This window comes from Mustela nigripes, chromosome 4 (genome assembly GCF_022355385.1).
Source record: "Mustela nigripes isolate SB6536 chromosome 4, MUSNIG.SB6536, whole genome shotgun sequence".
In the NCBI taxonomy this organism is placed as follows: Eukaryota; Metazoa; Chordata; class Mammalia; order Carnivora; family Mustelidae; genus Mustela; species Mustela nigripes.
In genome coordinates, this window is record NC_081560.1 from 3,226,631 (window position 1) to 3,250,024 (window position 23,394).

General features: G+C 46.1%; 1 protein-coding gene across 4 annotated transcripts in view; it reads right to left on the reverse strand.

Moving 5' to 3' along the window:
* The window catches only part of DPP6 (dipeptidyl peptidase like 6), an 857,378-nt gene that overhangs the window by 309,958 nt on the left and 524,026 nt on the right, over positions 1-23,394 (reverse strand). For all 4 annotated transcript variants that reach the window (XM_059396038.1, XM_059396041.1, XM_059396039.1 and 1 more), the window contains exon 2: positions 15,350-15,464. In XM_059396038.1, the coding sequence (XP_059252021.1) occupies positions 15,350-15,464 (115 nt within the window). The remainder of the gene's footprint in view (positions 1-15,349; positions 15,465-23,394) is intronic.

The following is a 23,394-nucleotide window of genomic DNA, read 5'->3' on the forward strand; positions in this document are numbered from 1 at the left end:
CAAGTCTGCCTGGCCCGAGTGCCTCAAGACAAATGCGAATGTTTTAAATGAGTTTTCCATTTTTCAATCAACTTGTGATTATTTGGTGGGAGATTTTATTCAAGTGAGAAGAGAGGCTGCAAATATTATCCAAAGCTGTGAGGAAGGACGGGAGGTGTTGGGCCGTCTGGGGGGGGGGGGTTGCTCCCCAGATTAGCCGGGAAGGGTCCAGACACAGCACATAAGGTCGGAAATATAGACACAAAGACATTTTCACTTAAAGTTATGAAAGAAATCTATAAAGGACTTCAAAATAACATCAAAGGTTTCATAACAGAGTGAAGAAAGGAAGTGGGAGGAAGCCTCTGACGGGAATAGTCTGTGACTACTGACAGGTAAGCACGCTGCCAGAGTCCGGGAAGAAACAGCAGAACTAACATCTGCATCAGGGACAGACAATGGATGGTACCCAGAGACGGGCTGTAGAACTGGTAGCCTAAAAATAAAGGACTATTATTATTTGGATTTGGGTGGTTTATTTAATAGCTTTCTCACTATTTTTCTTTCTGTTTATACCTACTCCCTGGGAGATCATTAGTAAAGTCATGTTCTGATCGTAGCCCAAGCTCACACCCGAATCTGCGTGTCTTCAGGAGGCCCAACACCACGGTCCGCTAATCTGACCTTCCCAGCTGACGCCATGGTTTGTTACGTGGACAAAGGTGTGCGGTGCCCCCGACAGAGAAAGCGGGGCTGCTGGGGTGGCTCGTTAGGCCCCACGTGCCCACATCCTAGGAGCAGGGAGCACAGGCCCATTTTAAGGGAGATTCTATTTCAGGAATCGTCATCACCCGTGACACAAAATGTACATTTTTTTTTTACTTGAATTTTATTGGCCCTGTTGATTGATCTGCATTTGATTTGGCTCTTTCTGTTTGTTTTCTATGAATTTAAGTGGCATTTATATCTGTCTCACGCATGTAAGTAAAATCATAAAAACAAATTGTCAAGGCAGGGGATGCGGCTTATTCTTTCCTCTTCAGATTCTAAAAACACCCCATTAGATACCTTAATGGGGATACCCGGCAGTGCCTTCTCCGGTGGCAGAGATGACAAAGGACCAAATGGTGCAGCCACGAGTCCTCCTGCAGAGAGGTGGGGAGGCCGGGATGGCCTCTCCTGTGGGCAGGTGGGGGGGTGGAGAGTGCAGCACACCTCTCTCTCTCTCTCTCTCGCTCTCTCTCGCTCTCGCTCTCACTCTCACCGCCCACAGCGCCTGCCTGTAAGTTACGGCCACTGCAGGACCGGCAAAGGCATTGATTTCCCTTGGTCTTACTTTCCCGTGGCAGCCGCCACAATTCAGCAATGTGCTGCCTGCACACAGCCGAGGGAGGGCTGCAGGGGAGCAACTCTTCGCCTCTGCGGCAGCCCTGGGTGCGCCTTGCCTCGGGGCCACGTCACTACCACCCCTGCCTCCCTGGTCACGCTGCCTTCTCCCCTCCGTCTGTGTCAGGTCCCTCTCGGCCGCGCTCTTATAAAGATACACGCGGCTGCCGTAGGATTCACGGATAAAGCAGGAGCCCCTGCCCCATCTCAGAGGTTTCCTTCTATCTCTGCAACGACCCGTTTGCCACATAAGGTGACCTTCCCTGGTGACACTCCCAGGCCATGTTCCCAGGTTCCAGGGACTAGAACATGGACCTCTGGGGACTCATCCTCCCCCCAGCAGATCCCTCAAGACCTTTTCTCCATCCCCCACTAACGCACCACCTTAGAAGGCATCCTCTGAAAACATGACAATCATACATTTACTGAATTTTTTAAAAAGATGAAAAAGAATCTGGGTAAGGATAAAGGAAGGGAGAAAAAGATCAATAAATCCGAGGCTTGGTAAACTCTCTCTTAACCCAGCTTCTGCTCATTTTCAGACCTCACACAAAGGAACAGGCTAATAGGCAACAGCCCCCTGAGCAAGTGGCTCCATGTGCTGTTTTTGCCGCGGTGATAAAGGTCGTTCCAGCAGGGTTCAAGGTAAGAGTCCTGCCTCGTAGGGAGTGTGGGCCGTTGCAGCATGAAACCGAACGCTCCTTGGTGCTCTGACCTGGTTCATTGTGGGCGACTTCTCTCCACTTCTCTGATCTTATCAGACCATCTGTCTCTGTGTTCCTGACCCAGACCTGGTAACTCGACTTAAGACTCCCTAATGGCTCCCTTTGGTTCCTGACTGGCCAGAGTCTTCCCTAAAATATCAGCAACTACACTGGCCAGCTCCTTGCAATAGATGGCCCTGAAGGCTCCCCAGACCCACCTGAACTTGACCAAGAGGCTTTCATCCCAACCAGGCAACCGACTGAAGAAAACCAGAGTGCCAGGAGAAGATTTATCCTTTTCATGGTTTATATGTAACCATGCCTTAAAAGCAGGATGCAAAATGTAGCAATGCTTTGAAAAGTACCCTTTATGGATAAATATGTAGGCACATTTGCTTAGGTTAGATTCCCAAAGCCGGCACCAATGATCATCTACCCCCATCCTTCAGATAAATGGATCTTTAGTGTAAGAATTCAATATGTAAGCAAGATGCACCTTGCAATCCTAGAACTAATGATGGAAAGTCAAAGTAGAGACTGTTAAGATTCTCCTAGGGACCCACTTCTCAGGACTTTGAAAGTTTGCAAGTAACTATAAGGTTAGCAGCAGTGTAAATTCATTCTCTCTTTTATGAGAATCTGTCAGAACTCCCTCCTTGCACATGTTTCAGTTTAAGGAATGGTGCAAGCTCATTGTTCAAGTTCAAGCGATGAAGACTGCCTTCATAAAACATTTCATAAAAAGGGGGTCTTGCCTCCCTGAGAGCCACTGTACACTTGCAAGTCTGCAGAGGCTGACACTTACAAATACTGACTTTCTCAACTCCCCCTTCCAGCTCTTATATTATTATATAATATATATAGTAGGCCGTATAATATAGTTGTGGCAAGTAAGCTCTCTCCTGGCTGTCTCTGAAAAAGACAGAACTACACAGGCAAGTTCTGTGATTTTTCCCTTTTCTCCTGTGAGGGTAGGAAATGTGATGTGTGGAGCCAGGGCAGCCACTTTGCCAGCACGCAGACGAGAACAGCAGAGATCTTTGAGCCACTGAACCATCCTGGGCCTGGCCATGGCCCGGCTTCTCCTTTTTGTTTTGTTCTTCCTTCTCTTCCTCTCTTTCTTTCTTTTTTCCTTAAAGGCAGGGGGAGGGGCAGAGAGAAGGAAAGAGTCTTTTTTTTTTTTTTGAGATTTTTAAAAATTTATTTGAGAGAGATGTAGACAGTGGGGGAGGGGAAAAGGAGAGAGAGAGAGAGAAAATCCTCAAGCAGACTCCCCGCTGAGTGCGAAGCCAGCCTGGGCTCTCACTACCCTGAGATCATGACCTGAGCTGAAATCGAGAGTGGCCCACTTAACAGACCGAGCTACCCAGACACCCCTGGACTTCTCTTATGAAACAATGTAACACTTATGGTTTGAATGATTTTAGTTAGGTATTTAGTTAGGTATTCTGTTGAAGACTGAAGTATTGCATTATTGTAACATCTGGGTTTTGGATAAATGCTCAAGCTGGTCCCTAACCTGGTCCATGGACAGGCTAACCAGGTGTGTGAGCCTCCTGAAGTGAATCCAGCTGATTATGAGGACATGTGTGCCCTTTTCCAATAATCGGATGACTTACAGTTTTGTCAGATTCTAAAAACAGTTACAACTTATAAATTTTTACAAAGGCCAGGAATGTTCATCATCACTAGCCCTCAGGGAGATTCAAATTAAAACCACATTGAGATACCACCTTACACCAGTTAGAATGACCAAAATTAACAAGACAGGAAACAACATGTGTTGGAGGGGATGTGGAGAAAGGGGAACCCTCTTACACTGCTGGTGGGAATGCAAGTTGGTGCAGCCCCTTTGGAGAACAGTGTGGGGATTCCTCAAGAAATTAAAAATAGAGTTTCCCTATGACCCTGCCATTACACTCCTGGGTATTTACCTCAAAGATACAGATGTCATGAAAAGAAGGGCCATCTGTACCCCAATGTTTATAGCAGCAATGGCCACGGTCGCCAAACTGTGGAAAGAACCAAGATGCCCTTCAACGGACGAATGGATAAGGAAGATGTGGTCCATATACACTATGGAGTATGATGCCTCCATCAGAAAGGACGAATACCCAACTTTTGTAGCAACATGGACGGGACTGGAGGAGATGATGCTGAGTGAAATAAGTCAAGCAGAGAGAGTCAATTATCATATGGTTTCACTTATGTGTGGAGCATAACAAATAGCACGGAGGACATGGGGAGTTAGAGAGCAGAAGGGAGTTGGGGGAAATTGGAAGGGGAGGTGAACCATGAGAGACTGTGGACTCTGAAAAACAATCTGAGGGGTTTGAAGTGGCGCGGGGGGGGGGGGGGGGGGTCGGGGAACCAGGTGGTGGGTATTACAGAGGGCACGGACTGCATGGAGCACTGGGTGTGGTGAAAAAATAATGAATACTGTTTTTCTGAAAATAAATTTTAAAAAATAATATTAAAAAAAAAAACAAAGGACAGGAACCCTTAGACTAGGGCCACCTCAAATCCAGCGACTGGCGTTCCACACTCTCCCAACCTGTCACCGCCCCGTCCCTCCAGCCTTGACTCCTGACACCCATTACATCCGTCCGTGGCCTCCCGGGCAGGCAGCTTCTGTCCGGGAGCGCACCCGGAGTCGGACGTGTGGTGACCTGCCCTCTCGGTCTCCTTCATCTCCCGCGTCTGTCTTTCAACTTCCGCATCTTCCATAAAACCGTCCGCCGACGCTTCCTGTCCTCCCCGGTGGCGCCCACATTCTGGTCTGTCACCATGAATACTCTCTGCACCAACCCTTTATACAAAGCACTTAGTTCCCTCAGCATTAACAGATTAACTTCGTCAGAAACAACAATGACAAGAGCGGCGGCAGCAGAAACAAGTCTCTGTTTCATGACTGGAGTAGCCGCTGCTCACCCGATCAGCCAGCTGGCAGGTGGTGTGAACAAAAGAATCTAGAAACACAACTACAGATGTCCGAGGGAAAGTGAGCAACACCAGAGACCAATCAAGTCCCTGATGTGTCCTGTGAAAGGACTCTTGTCATCGTCATAAACAGCAGATCAACTCTGACGAGATCGGATTTGGGGGATGAGTTTAATATAGGAAGAAAACATAGAAAATGCTTGGGAGACATAGCCAAATCACCTATTTCTACAAGAAACCGTAAAACAGTAAGGTGTATGTTACTTGTTATGATATACACATGTTATTAAATTACTGTTAAGCTACTTTTCAATTGTCACAGATGATGCATAGAGTATATAAAGATTAAAAACTGGGCATCAGCACAACTTGAAATACTAAAATAAATCTCACAAACATATTGAACAAAAGAACCAGTTGTAAAGAATACATACTATATGATTGTATTAATGCTGTAAATGTACACAGTCTAAAAGCATGCAAAATGGCTCTATGATATTAGAAATTAGGGGATCTTTGGGAAGATTAATGATGAGAGAGCAGGAGAGGAGGCTTCCGGGATGCTGCCTGAATTCCCTGCTTTGATCTGGGTCCCAGCTACAGGAGTCTATTCACTTTGAAAATTCACTAACAATACGACATTATCTGTGTATTTTAAATAAATGCTCACAAATCAATTGTTCCAGAATTTTTCAAAAATGAGCTTCAAATAATGATGTATCACTACACACCTATCAGGATGGCCCAAACCCAGAACACTGCCAACACCAAATGCTGGCAAAGAGGTGAAGCCACAGGAAGTCCGGTTCATGCTGATGGGGGTGCAGAATGGGGCAGCCAGTTTGGAAGACAGCTGGGCAGTCTCTTAGAAAACAAAATACACTTGTAGCATGTATTTCAGTAAGCACACTCTTTGGTATTTACCCAAAGAAGCTGAAAATTATGTCTACATAAACACCCTCGCGTGAATGTTTAGAGCAGCTTTGCTCATAATTGCCAACACCTGGAAGCAACTAAAATGTCCCTCAGTGGGTGGACGCATAAACAAACTGTGGTCCACCCAGACCATGGGATACTACTCAGCACTGAAAAGAGATGAGCTGGGAAGCCATGAAAAGGCACAGAAGAACCTTAAAAGCCTATTGCTTAAATGAAAGAAGTCTCCATATTGTTTGGTTCCAACTGTATAACATTCTGGAAAAGGCACAACAGCAGGGACAGTAAAAACACCATTGCCAGGGGTTATGGGGGAGGGAGAGGTGAACAGACAGACCAGAGAGGGTTCTTGGAGCAGCAGAGCTCTTCTGTAGAATACTGTGATGGTGGATGGGTGCCATCACACATTTGTCCAAGCCTATGGCACGCACAACACCAACAGTGCACCCCCTCCTTTTATTTTTTTTTTTAAGATGTGGTCTGTATATACAAGGGAATATTACTCAGCCATCAGAAAGGACGAATACCCAACTTTTGTATCAACATGGACAGGACTGGAGGAGATTCTGCTGAGCAAAATAAGTCAAGCAGAGTCAATTATTATACGGTTTCACTTACTTGTGGAGCATAAGGAATAACACAGAGGACATGGGGAGATGGAGAGGAGAAGGGAGTTGGGGGAAATAGGAGGGGGAGATGAACCATGAGAGACTGTGGACTCTGAGAAATAAACTGAGGGTTTTGGAGGGGGGGTCGGGGGGTGGGGTGAGCCTGGTGTTGGGTATTAAGGAGGGCATGGATTGGATGGAGCACTGGGTGTTACACGCAAACAATGAATCATGGAGCACTGCATCAAAACTAATGATGTACTGTATGGTGACTAACATAATAAAAAAATAAAAAAGTTTTAAAAGATTTGTTATTTTAGAGAGAGTGAGAGTGAGGGGAGGGAGAGGCGGGGAGAGAGCAAAACTTAAGCAGACTCCATGTTGACCATGAAGCCTGACACAGGGTCCAAGCCCACGACCCTGAGATCAAGACCTGATCTGAAATAAAGTCAGAAGCTTAAGTGACTAAGCCACACAGACACCCCACCAAGAGGGCACCTTAATGGAAACTATGAACTTCGAGTGATAATGACGGGCCAATGAAGTTCATCCATTGTAAAAACGTGCCACTCCAGAGGGGACTGACAAGAGGTAGGGGAAGCTGTGCGTGCCTGGGGGCAGAGGGTGTCTGGGGGAAACTCTGTACCCGACTCTCAGTCTGGCTGTGAATCCAACTACCTAAAAAAACCTGCCAAAAAAAGAGTCTATTAAAAAAAAAAAAAACATGGAAATTTTATTATAGAACTTCCTTTGTTAACTAGCAGTCACACCTCTGAAGTGGAGGGATTTTCTCGAATGTAATTTTAATATGGCTCTTTTCCACACAAACCCATTTCGTCTTATTTTGAGTCTGGTGTACATTCAGAACACTTGATTAAATGTCTGACTCACTTGCGCCTACTCTCTCCTGGAGGGAAATCCAATTTATAAGCCGTGCTGGCTAATTTGCTGGATTTCACTCCCTCTCTGTAAAGCCTATCGGGTCCAACTGAAAATTAAAAAAAGATAAGCTGAGAGTTAGCAAAGCACTTATAGACATTGGACCTAAATCAGGGATGAAATTTCAACTCCATAAAAATAATCTCTATGCTCCCCCACCCAAGACTCATGAGTCTCACATTCCGATAACCTCCGCATGGCCTCAGCCCAGAGTCTACTGTCACTGGGACCTTCAAATGTCGAAGGCTTTACAGTTACACACCACCTCACAGTGTTCTGGCACTTTCCATTGGAAACTGTTGTCCGTCTTCTCTAATGTGAAAATCCGTAAGGTCAACCGTCCGGGCTGTTTTAATGCAAATGTGACTTTGCTGGATTTTTCAGCTCCTACGACATTAACTGTGACACTGGAGAATGGCAATAGTGCTTTTCATCAGAATGTAAGAACTGTAGCTGCCCAAAAAGTCACAGACTCTGTGTGACCTAATGTAGGCACATATTAAATATCTGAAAATTAAAAAAGGTAACTCTGAGTCTATTGCGCCAAAGAGAAATTTCGAAAAGAGCACAGACTAGCAAGGGAGAAATGAATGACAAAATTGAAAAGGACACATTCTCATTTGGCTAGTCCCTTCGGAAGTAAGATTGCCTTAAACACTTTTAATTTGATCTTTAAAATGTAAATTGTGCATAACTGGTGGTAATTAGACAGCACTACAGAAAAATGTACTTGTCATTCAGAATGATTACCAGAAGGCCCTTCAAGATCCTGGGTATCAACAGGGCTTCCATGTGATTCTTCCTACCAAGCTGGAAAGGGCACCCACACGAATGTGGGAATATTTCTACCAAAAGGCTAGACCCAGTTGAGTTCAAAATGGATTTTCTGGGCAAGTAAAAAGCAGGTACTGTGATTTGAGTTTAAACAAACCAGAATATAAGACTAGAAACTGGCAGTCCTTGAAAAAGATTATTTTTTTTTTTTAATTTTTTATTTTTTATAAACATATATTTTTATCCCCAGGGGTACAGGTCTGTGAATCACCAGGTTTACACACTTCACAGCACTCACCAAATCACATACCCTCCCCAATGTCCATAATCCCACCCCCTTCTCCCAAACCCCCTCCCCCCGGCAACCCTCAGTTTGTTTTGTGAGATTAAGAGTCACTTATGGTTTGTCTCCCTCCCAATCCCATCTTGTTTTATTTATTCTTCTTCTACCCACTTAAGCCTCCATGTTGCATCACCACTTCCTCATATCAGGGAGATCATATGATAGTTGTCTTTCTCTGCCTGACTTATTTCGCTAAGCATGATACGCTCTAGTTCCATCCATGTTGTCGCAAATGGCAAGATTTCATTTCTTTTGATGGCTGCATAGTATTCCATTGTGTATATATACCACATCTTCTTGATCAGATGAAAAAGATTATTTTATTAAAAGTACTTCCTACTTATCAAAGTCAACATCCAAAGAATAATCCAATCAAGAAATGGGCAGAAGACATGAACAGACATTTCTGCGAAGAAGGCATCCAACTAGCCAAGAGACACGTGAAAAAATGCTCACATCACTTGACATCAGGGAAATACAAAACCACAGTGAGATCCCACCTCACACCAGTCAGAACGGCTAAAATTAACAAGTCAGGAAATGACAGATGTTGGCGAGGATGTGGAGAGAGGGGAACCCTCCTACACTGTTGGTGGGAATGCAAGCTGGTGTAGCCCCTCTAGAAAACAGTATGGAGGTTCCTCAAAAAGTTGAAAATAGAACTACCCTATGATCCAGCAATTACACTCCTAGGTATTGACCCCAAAGATACAAATGTAGTGATCTAAACGGGCATGTGCACCCCAATATACAATAGCCAAACTAAAAAGAGCCTAGATATCCAACGACAGATGAATGGATGAAGAAGATGCACAATGGAATACTACTCAGCCATCAAAAATAAAATCTTGCCATTTGCAATGACCTGGATGGAAATAGAGGGTATTACGCTAAGTCAAATACATCAGTCAGAGAAAGACAAATACCACATGATCTAATTCACATGTGGAATTTAAGAAACAAGACAGGATCATAAGGAAAGAGAGGAAAAAATTAAAGTGAGACAAAACCAGAGAGGGAAAAAAATGATAAGAGACTCTTAGTCATAGGAAAGAAGCTGAGGGTTGCTGGAGGGGAGGCAGCTGGGGGGATGTGCATTAAGGAGGGCATGTGATGTGATGAGCACTGGGTGTTAGGGAAGACCGATGAGTCACTGACCTCTACCTCTGAAACTAATGTTACACTATATGCTAATTAACTAAATTTAAATTTTTAAGAAAGCTCCTGCTATATTTTCTAAGTTAGTCTACCAAAATGGAGGCAAAGCTAGGTGGGAAGGCACCCAGGATGGCACAAAGATCTGCAGGGTGTTATCATCACTGGGACTCTCCTCTCCTTAAGGCTGCACTTTGTTCATCCCTCACCCAGTGGAGGCCACCACTGCCCTTAGTGGGGCTCACAGTCCTTAGGTCAGTGACTCAGTGAAGGGCACCACTCAACCGGCCTTACCCGAGCCCTGCCTAGACTTCTCATTTGTTTTCATTTCCACTTCTCATGTCTGTGAAATTCTCCTCATGCATGTTCCTTGTCTTACTCATTTTTTGTTGTTGTTGATATCTTATGTTAGTCCCCATACCGTATGTCATTAGATTTTTGACACAGTGTTCCCACATGCATCGTTTGCCTATAACACCCCGTTCTCCAGGCAACCCATCACACCCATCACCAGACACTAAGCTCTCAGGAAGAGCATTTGTATCTCTTTTTCTCACCTTTCATCCAACACTAAGCTAGATGCTCTCAGCCCCCGAGAGGGGAGCATTAATGTTTGACCAATAGGTACATCCTGATGGTGGACTCAAGGATGCTCTGCAGGTCTGTGGATCCGAGAAAGTTCTGGAACCAGGGACAGGTTGGGCAATTTGACATTCTCTCCTGCCTGACTGAATTTTGGTTGCCGAAAGCCAGTGCTGCACCCCAGGACAGCGGAGGCAAAAAGCCCAGAGTGGGAGGGGACAGCAGGACCTTTGTGCTGAACAGGCATGGCTGATCATCCTAACCCCAGGACACACGCTCCCTGGGCAGCATAACCTGTAAAATGAAATACCAGCTACCGAAGCCCAACAGAGCCCAAGGGTTAGGCCAGGCTCAGCCACATTTGTATCTTAACAGAAGCATGAAAGAAATTCTGCTCTTCAAAGCCTTTTCTGGAATTCAGGGATGCACTCCAGCCCCGTCACCAGCAGATGCCTCCTGCCCATTCTTGTTGCCCCTGACAACTGGCTGCCAGCATTCAAAGAGGGAATGGTTACAGAGACAATATTCTCTTTGCAGAAGGCTCACTGCTGCCCGGGAGCTGAATGTCAATGATTCCCAGGGCTAGCAGCGGCATTTGGGAGGCTGGGACATGCTTCCCTATGCGGTGGGGAAGACTGAAGGACCGCTCTCTGTGTGGTGTTGCATGGGTACAAGGAAGAAAGGCTTCCAGGGCTGGTTTCCAGGGCTTATTCAGCGAGAACATTTACCACCGAGCCTCGCTGCTGGACTGTTGGGGAGAAAGGAGCTCAGGGTGGGTGCCCTTTTATGTCCCTTTCAAGTAACAACTGCAGGAGCCCTAGGACCCTGGGTGACACGGACACTTGTGTGCCTTGGAAGGACGGCAGCCACCGCAAACTACTTAAAACACTGTTGCTTTCTAAGTCCCCAGTCCAGCGCTGGACAGCCACAGAATCCACTGTTCAATCATCATTTTCTTGTATAAAACAGCGTTCTGTTTAAGGAAAAGCAAAGGTAGGAACATGTACTCCATGAATCCCAAGGAAGACCTGATTCCCTCCACATTAAAAGTACGTGGTTGCTGAACTCTCCAGCTAAGGTGAATCATCGTCAGCAAATCGCAAAATAGAACAAGTCCTGGTCTTTCCTAACCTTCCCCCTACTCAGATTTCAATGGCTGAATCCATTGCCCACCCCACCCCCCATCAGTCAGATGCGCCATATTGAATCCTGAGTCCCCCTCCTCCAGGTTTTTTATAATGTTCCCACTATCATGTAAACTAACAGCCCAAATGAGATGAAGTTCATGTACTATGAAGTTCCACTTTTTAATATGTACAACTCAGTAGTTCTTGGTGTATTAACCGAGCTGTGAATCTATCACCACTCTCAAATTCCAGAATATTTTCATCACTGCCAAAAGAAATCTTATTCTGCTGCACCATGGATGCTTGTCCACCGGATCCAATGTACCATCAGGTGGGGACGTTGGTAACCAGGGAGGCTGTACGTTGTGTGGGGACAGACGGCATATGGGAAGTCTCTGTGACTTCCTCTCGATTTTTCTGTGAATCTAAAGTTTCTCTAAAAATATAATGTCATTTAAAAAAAAAGAGGGACGCCTGGGTGGCTCAGTGGGTTAAACCCTCTGCCTTCAGCTCAGGTCATGATCTCAGGGTCCCGGGATCGAGCCCTGCATCGGGCTCTCTGCTTGGTGGGGAGCCTGCTTTCCCCTCCCTCTGTCTGCCTACTTGTGATCTCTCTCTCTCTCTGTCAAATAAATAAAAAAATTAAAAAAAAAAAAGAAATCTCATACTTACAAGCAGTTACTTCTCACCATCCCCATCTCCAGCCCCTAGCACCCACGAATGTACCTCTGTCTCTATGGATTTGCCCATTCTGGGATCATACGGGATGTGGCCTTCTGGGTCTCACTTCTTTCACATAGCATAATATCTTGAAGTTTCATCCATGTTGTATTATACATCAGAGATTCATTCTTTTGTATAGCTGAATAATATTCCCCCGTACGGATATACCAACCTGTTGTGTTCATCTGTTCACTAGGTGAAGGACACTGGGCTGTTTCTACCTTTTTGGCTCTTAGGAATAATGGTGCTATGGACATCCACATGCAAGTTTCCGTATGAACATATGTCTTCAGTTTTTTCAGGTATATACATGGGATTGGAATCACTCAGTCATACATGAATTCTACGTTTAGTTTTGAGGAACTCCTGAATAGTTTTCCACAGAGTCGACACAACTTTATATTCCTACTAATAATGTCTGAGGTTTCCCATTTTTCCACATCCTTACCAATACTCGTTCTTTTCCTTTTTATGTGTTTGTGTTTGTTTTTATTACCATCCTAGTGAGTATGAAGTAGGATACTGTGAGTTTGATTTGCATTGCTTCGATGATTAATGATGTCAAACATCTTTTTTTTTTATGCCTATTGGCCATTTATATTTCTTTGAATAAATGTTCTCAAAATCCTCTGGTTGTTTTTAGTTGAATTATTTCTCTCTTTGTTTTGAGTTATAGTAATTCTTTATATAATCTGGACATTAGACCTTTACTGAACATCTATCTTGCAAATATTTTCTCACATTATGTGGGTTGTCTTTTCACTCTCTTGATAGTGTCCACTGATGCACAAACATTGTTAAGTTAGATAAAGTCCAATTGGTGTATTTTTTCTTTGGTTGCTTATGCTTCTGGTGTCATATCTAAGAAACTGTTGCCTAACCCAAGGTCATAAATATATGCCCCTAGGTTTTCTTCAAGAATTTTATACTTTCGGCTCTTTTATTGGCTTGTTGATCCACATTGAGTTGATTTTGTACATGGTTTGAGGTAGGGCTCCAACTTTTCTCTTTTGCATGCGGATATTCAGCTGGGCAAGACAATTGAAAAGACAATTCCTTCCCCATCCAAAGATCTTGGCGCCCTTGTCAAAAATCAATTGGCCACAGATGTATGGGTTTATTTCTGTGTCCTATTCCATTAAACTATATGTCTATACTTATGCTGGTATCATCATTACTGTAACCTTAGAGTAAGTTTTAAAATCAGGAAACATAAGTACTTTAACCATTCTTTTTCAAGGTTGTTTTGGCTATTCTGAGTCCCTTGTATTTTCCTATGACTTTTGGAATTGGCTTGTCTATTTCTCCAAGAAGGCAACTAGGATTTTTACAAAGATTGGATCGAATCTATAAATGTATTTGGGAAGTATTGCTATGATACCGATATTAGACTTTCTAATCCATAAATATAGAGTATCCTTTCATTTATGTATGTCTTCTTTAATTTCTTTCAATTATGTTTTTTGATTTTTCAGTGCACAAGCTTCTACACCTTCAATTAAATTATTCCTAAGTACTTTATTCTTTTCTAAACTGTTACAGGTAGAATCAATTTCTTAATTAAGTTTTTAGATTGTTCATTGTTAATGGATGGGAATATAAATGACTTCTGTATACTGATGTTATATTATCCAGCCTTGCTGCATTTGTGTGTGTGTGTGTGTGTGTGTTTGTGTTCCTTAAGATTTTCTATATACAAGTTCATGTCATCTATGAACAGAGAAGATTGTTGACTTCTTTCTTATCTGTAGTTTTTGCCTTGACTAGAATCTCTAATAGAATGTTAAATAGAAATGCGGAGATTAAGCGTCCTGGTCTGTTCCTGATCTTGGGGAAATGCTTTCATTCTTTCACCAATAAGTGTGATATTAGCTACGGGTTTTTTTTTTTTTTCATACATGCTCTTTATCAGGTTGAGGAAGTTTCTACTAGCTTGTTGAGTGTGTTGTTATGAAAAGATTTTGGACCTCGCAAATGTCAGCTCTGTGGGTTCCTTCCATCCCTTTATTCTATTAATATGTATATATTTTATATTGATTCTCATGCATTAAATCAAATTTTCTTTCCTGGGATAAATCACATTTGGTTAAGGTGTATAATCCTTTTTCTCTGTTGCTGGATTCAGTTTGCTAGAATTTTGTTGAGGATTTTACATCTATATTCATAAGGGATATCAGTTATAGTTTGCCTTTCCTGTGATACCTCTACCTAGTCTTGGCTTCAAGGTATGGATTTCTCTTTTTGTCATTGAAGTTTTAGATCTTTTAAATGTACATCATCGTTTATTTGTACCTCTTGTAAAAATATAAAATTTCTGTATGTATGCTTGTATGTATGTATTTATTTACTTATTGATACATTTCAATGTATCTACTTCTTTCTCCATCTTAAGGCCTTATATCTGTGCAGTCCATTTACTGAGGGTTAGAACTGTGTTTTTCTGTTCAAACAATTAGGAATGTAATGTGACAGTGAGAATGTGGCCACCGTGGTCTCCTGTAATTGCCAGTAGTTACCTTACAGGAAAATCCTTCCTTCATTCCTTAACCGCATACCCCATCACAACCCGCTGCCCATCTCACCTTCTCCTGAACTTCCTCACGAGGGGCCTCTCTCTCCTCCAAGCTCCCACGGCACTTATTTTCGAAACATTCAATGACCCAGGTGTGTACACATTTTTGCTGTAGGTTTTTGCTGAAGGTGTTTGTGTGTTTTTTCTTCCCTGTTGAGATTCCTGGCTCTTTCTGACACTTCGGTTATTTCATGAAGTACTTCTGTTCTTAGTTCACACTCAATGTATGTTGTTCCAGTAATTTTAAAAATCCATCTTTGATACAGTAGCTATGAATTCCATGAGATACATATACTTGTTATATTTATGAAGCCACTGTCTTTAAGCTCATCAAGTGTGAATAAGTAATTATGAATTTTAACATGTGCCAAGCATTTCCATGTAGCTAACAAGTATATGAATGAATTCAAAGCATACAAAATGGATTTTTTTCATTGAAACATATTAACCATTTAACAATACGACACAACGAGAATTAGAACCTGGGAAAAATATGTAACAGGTAGTTATTTAGAAAAAAATTGCAAAGCACAGCTCGGCACTTTCTCCCATCCTGTTTTTCCAAGAATAAATGCAAGTACCTGGTGTCAGCAGTATGACCGAGGTGACGATCAAGGAGCAGATGACCAGAATCACGAGGAGAGCAATTGCTATTCCCTTCCAGTTTCTTTGGGGAGGGTTGCTCCCCACCAGCTCCTAGAAACAACAAGAGGAAAGAGAAACCCAGTGAGTAAAGTAAAGAAATGAAATAAACCAAACGAAGACATTCGGACTCAAGAGCCACCACACCGAAGAGTGAAGGAGGCACATTCTCATCCCTGAAGCTATGAGGAGCTCCTCTGCCCGCCCTTCTGCCCCCTGCGCGCGTCCCCGTACCTCAGCAAAACCCACGTCAAGAACAAATGTCACAGTATGTGATGTTTACAGCTTTGCTGAGAACTGACTCGCTCTCCACTCGGGACACTGGGTTCCACAACACAGGACATCTGTGGCCTTTCTTTTCATGACAGCCAACCTCCCAACCCCACTGAGTCAAACCCAGGTACGACGAGCACGGCCGGCTCCAAGTCCTCACTCATCTTCCTTCTCGCTCGCATCCACACTGCTCGCTTGCATCCACACTGCTCGCTCGCATCCACGCTGCTCGCTCGCATCCACACTGCTCACTTCTATGTCAGCGTACCAGACTTGACCATTAATGAGCACGTCCTGTGTGCCAAGTGGAAGTAACCTGGACCCACGGCTCACAATCTTGAGCACCTTCTTTCTGTAGGACCTCAAGAAAGGCTCCAAGATTGCCTAGACCTCTTCACTGGGTGATTTACTTATACCTATTCTAGATTTTAGTCCCTCCCAGGAGCTGTGTTTGCATTGTCACAGGGGTTAGGGATGGGGTGAAGAATGTGGAGACACTGCTGAGGTGTGCTAACAGTTGGAAAGATCTAGGAAGCTCATCAGACATATTGGCTGTTGAAACCAACTTTCAACTCCTTTCAAATTAGGATGCTCATACAATTTACATTCCAAGCTGGGATCCTTTGAGACACAAAGGGGTTAATATTCATAAGTAACAATTAATAAAAATAATAGTTCACATTGATAAAAATTATCTTTAATTATACAAGAGCAACTAACTCCCCAAGGCCAATAAAGACATATGGTCCTACTGCAAATGGTCCACTGCTCCTTCCACCCGTAAACAGATCACAAGACATAATTACAACTCATGTTAACACCAAGTGAAGATTAAGTAGAATAGAGGTGGCCTCAAAAAGTAGATAATGCAAGAGCCAAATACAGCTTCATCCAAAACTCAAAGTTCATTAGAATGCAGCAAATTTCTGCAAACTGAAATAAAGGTACTATTATATGGAGGAGGGCAAATAATTAATAATTGACATGCATATATTCAACACTGGTTATCTAGATTTCAAATTAAGAGAATTCTGAGGTCTACTGCCATCTTAGCAAGAAAGGATTTTATAGTTGTTTAGAAATTTCTATCAATCTTATTTGCTATGCAGAATTTATCTATTAAGTTTTTAAAGCTTACAAATGACAAGAAGTTTTACTGGACTGATCTGATTCCTGAATGGATAGATTTTCCTAGGCAAGAAGATCACTGGCCAAGAACAAGGAGAAATGATCGTATTTTGCTGATTCAGCAACTTTTCACTCTGCCCAAGTTTATAAAGAAAATTCGAAAACTCCCCACCTTTGTGAATAGCATCAATCTTGAAACAGCGGTATTCATATGAACAGGGTCGTACACATAATGTCTCACAGACCCTGGTGGACATTTTCTCCCCTTTCTTTTCCTTCCTTCCTTCCTTCCTTCCTTCCTTCCTTCCTTCCTTCCACACTCCCTCCCTCCCTGTCCTCTCCCCTCCTCTTTCTTTCTTTCTTTGAGAGAGGGTCCAAGTGCATGAGAGAGGGGAGGGGCACCGGAGAGGGAGAGAGGGAATCTTAAGCAGCTGCACACCCAGTGTGGAGCCCGAGGAGACACGGGACTCAATCTCACAACCCTGAGATCATGACCTAAACTGAAATCAAGGATCAGAGGCTCAACTGACGGAGCCACCCGGTCACCGCTCTAGTGGACGTTTCACAAACACTGCTCATATTAAATCCCAGGGTAACAATCAAACTAGAACATTTTGATAGTCAAGACCAAATCTTATCCAAGATCCCGAATAATAAAATGAATGGACTGTCTTCATCAGCTCAAACAGTTGATATCTTTTTAATCTTGCTGTTAATAATAAACTAGAACTTTAAAATCTGTTCCAAACACATCTATTAAATACACTGGTCAAAGTGTATGAGTTTATGAGGAAGCGTAAGACTTTTTCTTTGTGTCAATTTCTTGACGAGCTAGTAGTGTAGCCGGTTTCCGTGTAGAAGTGCAGTGACACAGGTCCTTCTGAGACTCAGTGGGCCCCTCACCAGCCCCAGGACATCCACAATGTCCATGTCCAGGCTGGATGGTCTCAGAGTGTCTGCCAAGATGACCAGAAGATGGAGATGTTTGCAAAACGTGTCACGTCAAGGAAGAGTTTAGTCTCAAAAGCCGACTACTTAAGAGTCTTCATCCACTTGAGCCGTCACGTGGAAGACAGAGGAGACTGACTCTGCACAGCTCCAGAAAGCAGAATCGTGTTTCGGTACAACTTTCAGATTCCCAAACATTAGTACCACCTCACGATAGAAGGAGCTGCTTGGCCAGGACCTGCACGGGCTGGTGAACACACAACGGGGGTCCTGGAGGTCTTGTCCTTCCAGAAAGGAAGGTGGAAATAAATGCCTTATAATGACCGATAGAGTAAAAATTCTATGAACACCCAGAGGATGGAAGAGAGAGATGCCAAGCGGCGAGGCTGTTACTCAAGGGCAGGACAGGGCAAGGAGGCAAGGGCTTCTGGAGAGGGGACCCCACTCCGCTTCCTCTGTTCACTGACTAAGAGAGCACTCTGCACGGACAACCAGTTCGGTATGGACTACTGAGCTGGAGAATGTACGGTAGAGAACCAGACAGGAAAGGACAGGACAGCCCACTCCAGTGAAGCTATGCTGGGTCGGCGACTCCCCCTCCTTCCCTCCCTTCTTCCCCTCCTGGTTTTTGTGCTGCAGGACAGAAAGGGACGGGGGAGCGTCGGAGGCAGAGAGAGAGAGAGATTCCTGAGTGGGCTCAAGGCTCAGCACAGAGCCTGATATGGGCTCCATCTCACGGCCCTGAGGTCACGCCCGGAGCGGAAACCGAGAGTCAGGTGATGAATCTACTGAGCCCACCTAGGCGCCCCAGCGACACCATTCCACAAGGACAAATGCACCGTCCTGCCCTCCGGGTGGCATTCTCACACATTCCAGAAGGAAGGCAATTTTACCTGCATGAAAGCCGATCTTCTTTATTAAATTCCATTTTCATTTGCCAAATTTCACTTTTCACAGCACAGGTAATTTCTTTTTTAACCGACACAAACACTATTGCAACGATACTAATAGGAAGCAAGTTAGGGAGGAAACAAATCATGTATAATCTTGCTAATCCAAGGAAATAGAACTTTTCATTTCTCCCATTTTCCTTTCTAGTCATGGTCTATATGCACATTTAGTTTCTACATGGCTGTAACTGAGCATAGAGACGCTTCTTGAGTTAGAATGCAGATGAATTTGTGCTCCCTTGAACATCTCATTTGGCTCCCAGATTCGAATGACTTCCTCATCTCAACGTGCAGGAGCTGACTTATGGAAAATATGAGTAGCGCTGACCCTGCTTCCCATGAAGGACAAGACAAGTTAATAAATTATCCCCTGAAACGCTAAGCTTCAGGAGTGCATTTCTTGGCAGAATTATACATTTTTGCCTAGAACAGTGAAAATGAGACTGTAAGACATTCCCTGTTCTGTTTGGTACCGCAGGCTTATCTCGGAGACCCAGTAAAATGGAAGTGCATGTCTCCCCCGAGTGTTTGCTGTAACGACGTGATCAAACCTTCCAGCCATCCATCAGTCCGTCCAGCCATCCATCAGTCCGTCCAGCCGTCCATCCATCCACCCATGCGCCCCCTGGTCCATCCAACACTCGTCTATCTAGTGGCTCCACAGCCAGTCCTGCCCCGAGAAGCCGGGCAGAGCAGGGAACAAAACAGACTACATGGCTGCCGATGCAGCCGGCTGAACGGTTTTCCCTTTTCCACATTTCCTTCCTTGTATTCTAGGTCAGGGGTGGGGCATGAACAACAAACGACAGACCCACGAGGAGAAGAAAAAGGCAGGGCAAGGGGGTCACGGAGGGGCTTGCATCCTGTTTGTACCTAAGGAGGTCAGAGAGACTTTCTACTGAAATGACATTTGAACAGAGACTAGAAGAACAAGTCCAGCCGCGAGGAAGGACGTCAGGCTGCTCCGGACTGAACGGCGTCCCTCCGACACACCGCGGTAAGCTGGAACCCACAGTGTGATGACACGTGGGCAGAGCCGCTGGGAGGAAATGAGGGTTACACGAGGTCACAAGGGTGGGGCCCTTGGACGGGATCGGTGCCCTCGTGAGAACAAACAGCAGAGGGCTTGCCTCCTGTCTACACACGCGCACGCAGGAAAGACCAGGAGAGAGGTCACAGCAAGAAGGCGCTGCCAGGAGCCTAAGGAGGAAGGTCCCGAGACACTGCGGCCTGCACCGTGACTGGGGGTTTCCAGTCTCCAGGACCGCGGGAAAAAAAGCTCGTGGCCCAGACGCACAGTTCCCATGTCGGGGATGCTGTGCCTGGTTGCACAGGCAGAGCTCCCTCCACCGGGACGCAACCATCGCACTTCATAAATGCTTTTCTAGAACACGACTGCACTATTAGATTATGTGTGTAATGTCTGCGTCACCACCGGGCCGCGGGCGACTCGGGTGTGCTGGCGTTCCTGTGCCTGAGATAGAACTGCAGATGCCACCACGCTCCGGGGCCGTGGCCAGTCCTCCAGGATGAAGAATGGACACACGGACGCCTCTAGAAAAAGGAACTTTGTCACTCGCTGGCATGTGTGGCAGAGAAAACGCTGTGGATTGACGCGGAAAGCAGAACAGGGACACGCACCCGGCTCCACTGGCGAGGCCATGAACCGCAGCCGGTCCCAACAGATGTGATGCAAAGTGACACCTGTCGTTGGCACTTGCCTCGTCCCTAGACACACAGTTGCTGCTCAACTTATTCCTAACTCAGGCAAGGAGAAAGCAAACCCAACAAAGCGAATGAGAAACAAACTCACCCTTTTCCTAGGCTGTTTGGTTATTTTAAAAATATAAAATTCACATTTTCAGAATGTTATTATCTTAGGAATCTGTGAACAGAGCTTGATAGTTTGTGTGTCCGTGGTACAACCGCGACGGAGGACACGGATGGTGATACCAGCGAAAGACCCGCGGCGTCCCGTGAGTGGGTTAAGTGGGGGTCACCGTGCGTGTCCGCCAGGCCCTTCCCGTCCGTGCTCAAACCCAACCGGCCTTATCTTGGCCTGAGCTTCCCCCTCCCACGAGACAAGCCCCGCTGACTTTGTCACACCTCGTGCCTTATGATGAGGAGTAGAGATTCTCAGGAAACGTCTGAAGCGATCAGAGAAACGGAAGGCTGCTGGGACGGGACAAAAATGCGCAGAAGGACCGGAGGACAAAGGAACCCAGTGCCTGGGCGGTAGGACCCAGTGCAAGTGTGTTTGGAAACGCATTCAAGTTGATAACATTTGTAGAAACATAAGATATTGCTTCACGATTGATCACTGTGGCTCTCAAATAATGCTTCAGTACGATGTGATAAGCCCTATGGGAAGAACTCGAAAGCACATCAGATTTCTGATACGTTAAAAAGAACCAAAACACGGGGAATGCCATCTCTTTTGGCCACTTCCCAGCTCGCACAAGGGGAAATGGGTATCGGCATCCCTGTCGGGTCCCCGCAGCAGGACGACCGAGGCCACAGCCAGGTCACCCACTCCACGGTGAGACACACGACCCCCAGGCTGCAAATACCCACCCTGAATGTTTCGGGTACAGGCCATGGCGTGTTTGTTTTCTGCGAATGTACAAATAGTCCCGCACAGCTAACGAGACCGAAGGGGTCTCGCTTCCAGCGGGGGTGAGGGGAGAAGGGGCGTCACCGAGGGGTCGTCCTAACGGAGGAAGACCAGCGGCGGGAAGCTGCGGAAGCCGGGGCGATCGGTGGCAGCAGGAAAGCGGGGACTGCGGGGACGGCGAAGGTCCAGCCGTGCTGGCCTTGGTGGGGACCGCTGGCAACGGCGCACTGTACTTCCCTGTGCTAACGGCAGCGGGGTCGACCAGATGGCCCAGTCACTAGGGAGGGAGGAAGTGAATTCGATTATTTTCCTGACAAGAGTCCCTCTTGGAGCCCGTCAATCTCCCCCGCCCCCCCCCCCCCCCCCCCCGCCCGGGCGGCTTGCGGACGTGTGTTGAGACGAAGACTCTCGGCAGCTCCGCGGACTGGGAGAGGCCTTCTCTAGACCATCACCAGACCCAAGTCTAGCTCATGGGTGGTGTCAGCTTTCCAGAGGACACCCATGAAGCAGCAGCCGGCGTGGCCTCACGGGTCCGGCTGGACCTGGAGACACAAGCCAGCGTGCGCGAGGGCAGGCGGAGGTCACCCCCGATGAAGCCCTGTGTGTTCCCACCGGGGAGGGTCTTCTGTGTCCTGAGACCCTCCCCTCCTCTGGGACTGCCAAACACCTGTGACGCATCCGCTGGTCGTGTGTCTCCTGGATGCGAGCCGTGCGTTCCCTAGTTGTGACTGTGAGGAATGGAGGGGCCTGTGGTCACCAGACACGGGCCGAGGCCGACTCCCCGCAGTGACTCTGCGTTGGCAGCAGCACGTGGGCGGGCTGAGGGGCATCTCGGAGACGCGGGAACCAGCACTGTGGTGCGTCTGGGGGCGGCGCTGCGGGGGACAGCCGAGTCTCGCCCTTCGAAACCCTGCGCTGATTTCACTCACGGGAGCTTAAATCTGGCCGCAGGCCCTCCCGCTGACGGTCAGTTCGTTGAGAGCCGCCGTTATCTTCGTGGACGGTCAGCGCCACGCTCAGGCCCGCGCCTTCCCCTTGGCTCGTCTCCGTCTCCTCCTCGCACCCCCTCCCCCTGCCCCGCGACTCGGGCCCCCGGGGGCTCTCCGCGGACCATCCTCTGCTCATCTATTACGGATGGATCTGCGATCGACTCGCCTCTTCTCCCATGAATTTGGAAACTTCTGGAGCTGACTATCTCACACAGCGGGACTTTGCGTGACTGCCCGAGGGCATGGCACTTTGAAACCCACGCGGATCAGGGATCAGCGCGGCGGTTCCCCCAGAGCGAGCTCCTGCTCCGCCAGCCCTGCCGGGGCTTCCAAACAAAACCCAACAGGCAAATCCCTGATGGTCATTATGTGACTCCTACAACTTCTTATTTTTTATTTCAAACTCCACACCAGAGCTCAAATTATTGCAGACTCTTGAGTTTAACCGATAGTTTCTCACAGAGTCTTCACGAAACTGATTCAAGACGGAAGTGATTCTGACCTTCAGACCTCAGTGGGCCCCGATCTGTTTTGACAGAACCTTTTAAAGGTATCGTACTGCCTAACTCACCCAAAGCAACCGTGCTGTGTCCTGATCGGAGTCAGAAGTTTCACAAAACTTCAGGCTCCAGAGAAATCCCTTTCAGTGAGAATGTGGCGACCGAAGTGAGTCGCGGATTTGCAATCAAGCATATTTGCGTTTTCCAAACTGCTGCCGGTGAGAACAACGCCTTCCGATCTCCCAACAGCCCTCTTTGCAGAGACGTGCTGAACCCCACAGGCAATTTCGAGACCGATTTTTCTATCCTGGGCAGCATTTTGGCAAGCTCAACTTCCCGATGTCAAAAATCCCCCTCGGGCGCCCCATAAATATTAAGTAACTAACCAACAAGCCTAAAAGGCAGTAACTGTCAGCAGTTTCACGGCAGCAACAAAAATAATTTGAGCTCAGTTTTTCAAAAGGGCTTGCCACCCTGACACCATCTTCCAGCTCAGCGCAAAAGCTGATGGAAGGGGCGCCCGGGTGGCTTGGGTCATGATCCCAGGGTCCCGGGATCGAGTCCAGCATCGGGCTCCCTGCT